Below are 10,046 nucleotides of genomic sequence, written 5' to 3' on the forward strand. Positions count from 1 at the left end.
CTGCCCTGGGAATGTTTGATGGAACAGTGTATGTAGGGAGCTGTATTCTAATCTGTACTGTACCTGCCCTGCGAGTGTTTGGTGGAACAGTGTATATAGGGAGCTGTATTCTAATCTGTCCTGTACCTGTCCTGGGAGTGTTTGGTGGAACAGTGTATATAGGGAGCTGTATTCTAATCTGTACTGCAGCTGCCATGGGAGTGTTTCATGGAACAGTGTATTTCGGGAGCTTGTTTGAACATTGTGAATACAAATTACTTCCCCAAATGATTTCAAGGATTTGGAGCTAATTTTTACTCACCAGCTCAAGGTGAAACGTTTCTGAGCACTAACCAATTGAAACCAGCTCTCCAACAGGAGTGGTCAGTCTGCATTGGAGTGGGGGCATAGTGCATTGTCTGCTGGAGAGCAGAATAGCAAGGGCCTTTGCTGGTGCATGATATCCACAAGGGTCTTAGTTTGACAGGGGTGTGCCCCTTTGACATTCTGCACTGTGGGTTCCAGTGGCCCACAAGAGGAGTGGGGACCCCCAAATCATGGAATTGGGTGCCAGTGATTCCACTGAGGAACAGCCACCCCATCTCAGCAATCCTGAGATAGCTGCCTGCTTTCAGTACCTGGGCTGAAAAACACCCTGCTTGTCTAGATAACTGTGTTTGTGTTCTCCTCCAAACTCCCAAACAGCAACCCACATACGTGCAGGCACTTTTCGACTTTGACCCCCAGGAGGAAGGTGAACTCGGATTCCGTCGCGGCGACTTCATCCAGGTTCTTGACAACTCGGACCCCAATTGGTGGAAGGGCAGTTGCCACGGGCAGTCGGGCATGTTTCCCCGCAATTACGTCACACCAGTCAACAGGAACATCTGATGGACAGCAGTGTTGATGCCTGAAAGCAGTCGCGGCTCCTCCGTGAACTTCGCAGTCTGTACGGAACTTCAAACTAGAGCGCCAAAACCAATTCTATGGGAAGGGAAACAGAAAATCTGTGTGGTTTCACCTAGATTTCTGCAGCTGCTTCTCCCAACCTGATCCCTCTTTTTCTCTCCTCCCCCTCTCCCCATCAGTCTGTGCATGGGTTCCATTACTTTTATCCTGTTGTAAAGTTTAAATAATTTTTTTTTCTATGCAAATATTGAATAATCTTATCAGAGATGTAACACAGACTAGAGATTAGTAACAACCCTTGCCTTGGGTCTTTTTAAAAGGAAAAAATTATCATTCTTGGCCTTGTGCATTTTGGACACGGAATTCCTGCTTTATTTTTCTCCTCTTGTTTTTGTATAAATTATGTTAATTTAGCTTGTCCTTGGAAATAAACCTAAAGTTTCCTTTAGCAGTTTGCAGCTATAGGAATCATGTATAAATTGTCAAGATGACTTGTAATTTTACAGAATAACTTGAGGGCTTTTATCAACAGCATGTTCTTGGAGCTTATACAGGAGATTGAGCTTCTTCTGGTCTAAACAGTGTGTGGCTGAGCACTTTCTGAATTTTTCTCTTCATAGTGCCTTTTAATTTTGTTGTTTTTTTGTTGAATATACCAACGCACACCCTCCAATTCACCTTGATAGGTGTGTGCTGTGGTTAGTTCATTCACACTGAGGAGCCACTGGACATCTATCCCATGATGGAGTTTGAATGTGAGATTGGACAAGGAGAATCCAGAGCTGGTTTTTGTATTCTGTGCCCATTCGCTGCCAAACAGCCTTCCGTCCCCTTCATTTTCTACTGCAAGTTGGGGCTCTGATCGAGTTACAGAACCACTCTTATGGATTAACTCTGTTGCATTTATAAGTCAGGGATGTGCTAGCAAGTCCGACTCTTGGTAGCACTGGAATGGGATTCAGTAACTGCCTGTTGAAGGCAGCAACGGGGGTGATTCCTCAGTCTCTTATGGCAGTGAATTTATGTTGTGTGGTCCCTGTGGCCATATTGCTATGCTGAGGCATGGTGTTAAGTACTTTCTTTCTCCATTCAAGCTGTTTTTTTTAACACTCAGTCCAGCTCACCTCTCCAACCAGATATGTATTTATATAAAGCAACAGTTTGATACTGAAGGGAATGTGCAGTTTCACCATAGACAATGGGAATTTGATTTTTATTTTGAACTGAACACATTATCTGATGACATAACTGAGATATTCTAATTGATGAATTTTTAGAGCCGTCTTGCTGCTTTTCGTTAACTCCCCTCCTTCGTTGTTTGTTTCTATCACAACTGATCACTATTAATCCATTTCTTGGGCCTTTTTGCTTTAAGCGAAAGTGGGCACATGTCTCTCTGACTGATCATGCAGATTAGTTGGAACTGAACCAAGTTGACAAGTTATTGATGTTCAGACCTGGTCGGTCGCTGTAGTTCCAAGGATATGATGTATTTTACCACTCCTTGCGTTGGTAACCCCAGCCCAGTCACTTTGCCAAAACCCCTGTGATCTTCAATCCTGGTATTTGGGGGGTTGGATGTTCTTGGCTGTCTGCATAATTCACTTCCCACTGTCCCGATAGTGTGGTTCTCAAGCTGACCACACCAATGACAATAGGTTCAGTGCCAGCAACCATGCAGCATCTGATTCTGGCAGCCTCGCAGTTGGCAACCTGGTGAATTGAGGCAGGAGAGCAATAATTTGCTATGGTTGAGTAGTGGGGTCGGGCTGATGGCCAAGTCACTCGTATAACATGTCTCAGCTAAATGCCTCAGTGTTGACAATGGATCTCGGGGGCTGATGTACTTCAACGTGAAGAGAATATGCAAGAAATTTGGATAGAAAAATCAGGACTGTAGGATAGATCGGTACAGAATGTACCAGCCCAGAGAAAGAGGAATGTCCATAAATACAAGACTGATGCCACAGCGATCAAGTTACACAGCCTGTAACTTGACATGTGTTTGCCAAGCATTCTAACCAGAGGTGGAAATACAACCATTGATGTTAAACAAGAGTTCTGTGCATGAGAGGATTTAATTTTTTAGGTGCCTGAACCTTGTGCAACACAGTTATTCTGCAAATAAGACAGAAGTCAGTACTTGCAGACCAATTCCTCAGAACCTTCTGCAGATAGTTGAAGGGCAGACTGGGGAAAGAATCCCAGACTCAAGTGGGTAACAGAATTCCACCATAGGCAACAAAGGGTAAGTGGTTATCCTCAGTCAGCAGAGGCCTGGATTGAGACTGGCCCCAAAGCCAGATATGTGGTAGCTAAAGGCAATGTCCAATCAGTGTCCTGATATATGACTTGGGTTCTTGTGTGGCTAATTGTTGTCCTGTTGCTCACCACCCCTGTAAGCAATGTCGTACATTGACATTAAAATGTATGGAATGAATTGCAGATTCTGTTTTTTGCTGTTTGATTTCTGTTCAGTATTGTTGATGTGCCCAGCTAGAAACACCATGTATGTTGCATGGGCAAGGAGGCACCTGGCTGAGCACTGGTACAGTCCAATCTCTTGTATGTTTACCTAAAGATGGTCAACATTTTACTTGTTTTTGAAGGCAGAGTTGAGGTGGTGACCAACAACTTGGTAGTGATTGCTGTACTCAGCAGGAAACTGGGAGTTGACATGATACTGTATCACACAGTTCTCAAACATCATGTTTGGAAGCACAACAATTGGCATTGTTTCATTGGTCGGGTCTCGGTGTGGTGAGTGCAACTGGAACCACTGGTCAAGTCCTGGGTGGTTCAATCAAAGCGTCAGTGTTGGGATACACTGAGTATGGCTAATATTGAGACAGTTGAGCATTTATTCTATTATTCTGTCCTTTCACTTCTGGGAGCTGGGTTCAGAGTTGTCCTGGACTCATCCTGAAAGGATATAATGTCACAACAGACTTTGGGCAATGTGACTCGATACAGAAAGCTATCTATACAATATTCAACCCACTGATGCACCTGGTATGGCTATCTGCGAATGTCTAATGCCGGCACTGTGTGTCTAATAGCAAGTGTTCTATTACCCAGCCTGTAACTTGAAATGTGTTTTGCCAAGCATTCTAACCAGTGGTGGAAATACAACCATTGATGTTAAACAAGAGTTCTGTGCATGAGAGGATTTAATTTTTTAGGTGCCTGAACCTTGTGCAACACAACATCACTCTGACGGGTCTTGGCTCCCAGAGTCTGCTACAAATATCCTATTCATGACACGGAGAAGGTAAATTGTATCACTCAGTACACTTCAACATTGCATAAAGCACTTTGTGATCTTAACTCTTCCATCAAATTTTTTCAAGCACCAGCAAATTGGCTGTATTCCCTGTTGTGACACCTGTTCCCATCACCCCTGCACCCCCAGTGTTATACAGTGACAGATCTGCACGCCCAGTACTGGACCCCAATGTTATACAAGGAGGAACCTGTACCCACCAATACTGTACCCCAGTATTGTGCAGTGATAGATTCTCCCCATATTTGGTAAGGTACTCTCTTATTGCTGGTCACAGTTTGAAGTGTGGGAAAAGTTCTGGTTGCAGGTGGCACAGTTCACAGATTGCTGTACAGTGAGAACTGTGTGTGGGAATACTTGGAGCTGATCCTATCAACTAGTCAGACACCTGATCAACGGCTGGTGAGCCCTGCCATAGTTGGGGTCTGTGTGCAGGAAGTTTGACTGTACTGCAGTTTTATCTGAAATGGGGTTTTAGTTCTTGGAGTCCAGTTATATTTTTGTTTAAGTTCTGCCTTACACAGAGAAAATACGAAGAAATTATGAGACAGCGAGTTTGAGCTTTCCTCTGCACACTGTCACCTAAACTATTGAACTGTGTGAAAGAGCATTTGGCACCTGGACCATTTGATTGTTTACTTTTTTGAATTGGTGTATATCATAAGCCTTGCAGACATTTCATGTATATATTAAAAAATCAATGTTAAAATGGAAAGGCCTGTGTACTTATCCCTTGATTCTCAGTGCATTTGGTAGGTAGAAATTAACTGTGAATAATAAAATGCTGTGTATTCTTCATGAAGTAATGTAATTATTTTTTGTTGGTGGATTTTTAGTTCTCTGCTCACTTTGTATCCCACTCCTCGTCACTTTTGACCACAAATATTTACTCCTTCCATCACTAGCATGCAGTGACAAGCAGCAGTGTGTCCCATTTACAGATGCACCACAGCAACTTCCTAAAGTTTCTTCAGAAGCATCTGCCAAAACTAGGTCCAGAGGACAAAGGCAGCACACACATGGGAACACCACCTTTAAGTTTCCCTCCAGTCACACACCATCCTGACTTTGAGCTATATCACTGTTCCTGTCAAATTCTTGGAACTCTCTCCCTAACAGCACTGTGGGAATACGGATACCATATCCACTGCAGTAGTTTGCGAAGGTGCCTCAAGGGCATCGAGGGATGGGCAATAAGTGCTGACTTTGACACCCAAAAATAAATAAAATTTGTGTCTCCATCTTTCTGCACTGTCTTCAGTAAGGAAAAAGGTAATTCACCTGTTGAGCTCTCAATATTGTAATATGTCTCCACCTGAGCCTGTAAATGAACTCCTGTCTGAATAATGATGTAATTAAGACACAGGTTTGTTTCATTTTGGATCAATGTGTTTGAGCAATGTTCCAGCTCCAACAGAGGGAATTAAAATTGTGTCAGCTAAAGAAAGTCGGGGAACTTTAGATGAGAGATTCAGCAATGTATAAATGGATTTATTTTGTTTCCTTGATCCTCAAGATGGGGACAGAATGTCAGCTTTGAGTCTCGTACGCCATCCGCCTTACGTAGGTTAAAAGAGAGATACATCACATCTTCATAGCAGCTAAATGTCCTTACACAATATAATGAGCAAACACATGTTCCATCATTAATTCAGGGTGATAGTTCAATTAAACATTGATGTGGGATAGAGATATATTCTTGGGGCTAACTCCTCACACCACATTTCAATAAGGAATGTGAAAACATTGCATACGAGGGGGGTCTTTGTTCATGCAGAATGATTAATAATTTGACCAACAATCCAAAGAAAGAAGCATACAACAAAGTTGGGGTAATCGTACTCATTAAACTAAAATAAGATAGTGTAGAGGGACATAGAGGAATTCAGTAATATCATGCATGGAAAGAAAGTCGGGGAAGGTCAGTTTTATACATTGTGAATGTTGACATTAATGTTCTCAATGCTATTTTATGAAGTAAATATAGAAATAGAAATAATAGCACTAATCCTTTTAACAGTTGGCGTACTCGGGAAAGGGTGCTTTGGGTGAATGTGTCGTGGAATAAAGATTTGAAGATATTGACTTAATCAGATGAGTAGGGAAGTCGTCTGACTGCTACAAACTTTGAACAATAGAACAAGATGTTATGGGAGAATTTTTTAAAACTAGATGAGTATTTAGAGGCACTTTGACCGTCAAGGATTCCAATTTGTGCTGGACACAGACATAGCTTTAAATGGGTCAGAGCCTCCTTCAATGAGGGTACCTCGAGGTTCAAGATAACTTGCCAGGTTTTGATCAGCAGTTAGAACAATTTGCAATACAGTGAGGAGTATAAATTGGTTTTCGGATCTTTGGGTTGAAACAGCAGTGATTGTTGATTGTTCTCTGGTACCACAATAGCTCCACCCCCTGCATTATGTGCCATTACACTCCGTGTCCACTGTTGAGCTGAATAAAGAGATAAAACCTCTCAACGGACATCAGAAATTAAAATAGTTGTGAAAAGAAAATAGTATAAGTAAAAGGCAATAAGTTTAATTTGTTTTTGATGTAATGTTGCTGAGAAAGAATACTGTAATTTATGAAGCCTACATGTTACAACCTGTTCCTTTCCAGTGTTGGTGTTTTTTGGTAAACTTTAGTTAATTTAACTAATCAAGAGTCTCTAACCCTCTGCCATAATATAATTTAATTTAACTGAAAAGCTAACTTTTTCTTCCGTTATATTCAATATTTATTTTATCATGTCAAAAAGTAGAATCATAGTTACAGCACGGAAGTCTGCCATTGTTGTGGCTGTGCTGGTTGTCTGGAGAAACATTTCACCGAGAGCTACTCCTCGTCCTCCTTGTAACACTGCACATTCCTTCTTTTCAGATAATCCAATTGCCTGTTGAATGCCTTGGTTTAACCTGCCTCTAACACACACTCAGGCAGTGAATTCAAATCGTAACCATTTGCATGAAAAAAACTTTTCATCAAGTAGCCATTGCTTCTTTTGCCTTCTCCCCTCTGGTTCTCAACACTTCTACCAATGGGAACTGTTTCTCCCTGTCTGCTCTGCCCAGATTCCTCGTGATTTTGAATACCTCCACCAAATCTCTATTGTGAGACACAATAACATAAGAGATTTCCTCATCTAACCCATCCCCTTACTTTGAAGAGAGGATCATTGATGAAGCAACTGAAGATATAGATATAGAACGATACAGCGCAGTACAGGCCCTTCGGCCCACGATGTTGCACGGAAACAAAAGCCATCTAACCTACACTATGCCATTATTATCCATATGTTTATCCAATAAACTTTTAAATGCCCTCAATGTTGGAAGATGGTTGGAACTAAGACAGGAACTCCAGCAATATCTTGGATTTGAGATAATTGGCCTCCAATAATCACAACCATCTTCCTCTGCGTTAAGCATTACTCCAACCAGTAGAGCGTTCTCCCCGTCCTCATTGGACTTCATTTTCACAGGAGCTTCTGGTCAAAGGCAGTTAATTTTGCCTCACCTTTGAAATCCAAGAGCTTTTCTCTGGTTGGACCAAGTTGCAAGGACCAAGAGGGCAGGGGTCAAATGGCCATGGTGGAACCTAAACTGAGCAGGTTATTGCTGAGTTGGCACGGTATACAGTGGTTAGCACAGTTGTTTCACAGCTCCAGGGTTCCGGGTTTGATTCCCGCCACGAGTCACTGTCTTTACGGAGTCTGCACGTTCTTCCTGTGTCTACGTGGGTTTCCTCCAGGTGCTCCGGTTTCCTCCAGTCCAAAGATGTGCAGATTAGATGGATTGGTGCCTTCAGGTTAGGTGGGGTTACAGGGATGTGGGGTGCTCTTTCCAAGGGTCGGTGCAGACTCGATGGGCCGAATGGCCTCTTTCTGCACTAAGTTCTACGAGTCAGTGCTGTTCAATAGTACTATCAGCGCATTTTCCATCACTTTGCTGATCAAGAATAAACCACTGAACTTGCAGCATTCCGTTCTCTCTGGTCTAACCCTGACATTGTTACCAAACCTGATGAGGCAATGCTATTGTATCACAAACTGCCTTCTACCTTAAAGAGACAGAACACCAATTTGTCAGAAGTCGTGGTACTGTACACTACCAACAATCTAGGTAGAATGTCTTGGATCAAGAATTCCGGGAGCTAGGCAACAAATTACAACCTTTGAGATATAGCCTTTTAATCTCGGAATTACTTGCCTACTCCGCATAGACAGTGACCCAGCGGGGAATCGAACCTGGGACCCTGGTGCTGTGAAGCCACAGTGCTATCCACTTGTGCTGCCCAAAGCACGGTATTATAGGCCCCCAAACAGTCAGCAGGCGATAAAGGAGGAGCAGATATGTAGACTATTCACCGAGGTGTGTTATATTAGGGGATTTTAATCTCCCCAACATTAATTGGCATAGTCTCTTTGTAAAGGATTTACAGGTGACGGGATCCTTGAAATGTATTCGGGGGAGCTTTTTATGTCAATATGTAGACAGTCCAACAAGGGACAAAGAAACATAGAAAATAGCAAGAGGAGGCCATTCTACCCTTTGAGCATACTCCGCCATTCATTATGATCATGACGCAATGCTGTATCTAATTCTGGAGAACAAAGCTGGACAGGTGTTTGAGGTGGTAGTAGGGGAACATTTTAGTGACAGCAACCACAACACAGTACAATTTAAGTTTGTTATGGAAAAGGAAAAAGATGGGTCTGCAAGAAACAGATTGGGGGAAAGCAGATTTTATTTGAATAATGCAGGATCTTGCCAAAGTAAACTGGGAACAGCATGTGGGAAAATCTACAGCAGAGCAATAGTCGGGTGTTGAAAAAGGAAATCGGGAGAGTACATCCCTAACATGTTCCATTCCAGGTGCGATGTTGGAGCAAAAATCCCAGAGAACCCTGGATGTCAAGGACTGGATAAGGAAGAAAAGAGGCTTTTTGCAGGTACAAAGGGAGTAAATTGGTGGAAGCCTTAGTGGAGTACAGAAATTGCAGAGGGTGGGGGGGGGGGGGGAGCATAAGAAAGCAATTCGAGCAAAGAGGGGGCATGAAAGAGCATTGGCGGGTAGGATTAGAGAGAATCCTAAGTATATTAAGGTGAGGATAACCTGGGAAGTGTAGGGAGCAAGGGTGCAATCACTGCGTGGAGCCGGAGGATAATGGTAGGGTGTTAAGTGATTACATAACATCTATCTTCACTCAGGAGGAGGAGGATGTAGGGACAGAATTCAGGGAGAAGGACGTTTGAAGTTCTTGAACAGTGTGACAGGGAGTGAGGAGGTATTGGTCTGACAGAGTGATTGAGTCTCGTTTTATTCACAAAGGCGCTAGTTGAATGCATATAGCTAAGAAGTAAAAATAGTAAAAGTGTCTTGACTGTGGGAACTCGGTCGTTGTCTCATAATGAATTAACCATTGTATCCCAGTGTGTTCAGCACTGAGACTGTATTGTTCTCTGTCTAATCAACTAATCAATTCTTAAGGTCTCTGCCAAGCTGTGAAACATCGTGAAGTGTGAGAAAACATCCAGTAAGTTTCCTAAGAGTGCACATGCAGACGCTAAGCTGGTTTTGATAGGCACCAGTCAATCTTAAGTAATGTCCAATGTTTGATTAACAAATCATCCTCCAAGTAACAAACATTCATTTGAAGAAACCAGGAGAGAATTAGTAGCCAATTAAAGTAAATGATGGGTTAAACCAGAGATAAGAATTCCCTGAAAGGTAGGACCTCGTGGTTGAGGTCTGTTTCTGAATTCTTGAATCATCCATCCGTGTGTTTAAAATGATTTATTTTTGTGCTTGATGCTTTTGCCATGTGCTTGACTTTTTAATGTATTGTTTGATGTTTTGTTTCTAAGGTTTT

The 10,046-nt window shown here is 42.4% G+C and overlaps 1 protein-coding gene across 1 annotated transcript in view; it reads left to right on the forward strand.

Moving 5' to 3' along the window:
* LOC140395322 (growth factor receptor-bound protein 2) overlaps positions 1 to 4,967 on the forward strand; it is a 249,769-nt gene extending 244,802 nt beyond the window's left edge. The window contains exon 5 of the mRNA XM_072482945.1: positions 685 to 4,967. Coding sequence (XP_072339046.1) covers positions 685 to 870 — 186 coding nt within the window. The 3' untranslated portion in view covers positions 871 to 4,967. The remainder of the gene's footprint in view (positions 1 to 684) is intronic.
* The last annotated feature ends 5,079 nt before the right edge of the window (positions 4,968 to 10,046 follow it).

The sequence above is a fragment of the Scyliorhinus torazame genome, chromosome 18, assembly GCF_047496885.1.
Source record: "Scyliorhinus torazame isolate Kashiwa2021f chromosome 18, sScyTor2.1, whole genome shotgun sequence".
Taxonomy (NCBI): domain Eukaryota; kingdom Metazoa; phylum Chordata; class Chondrichthyes; order Carcharhiniformes; family Scyliorhinidae; genus Scyliorhinus; species Scyliorhinus torazame.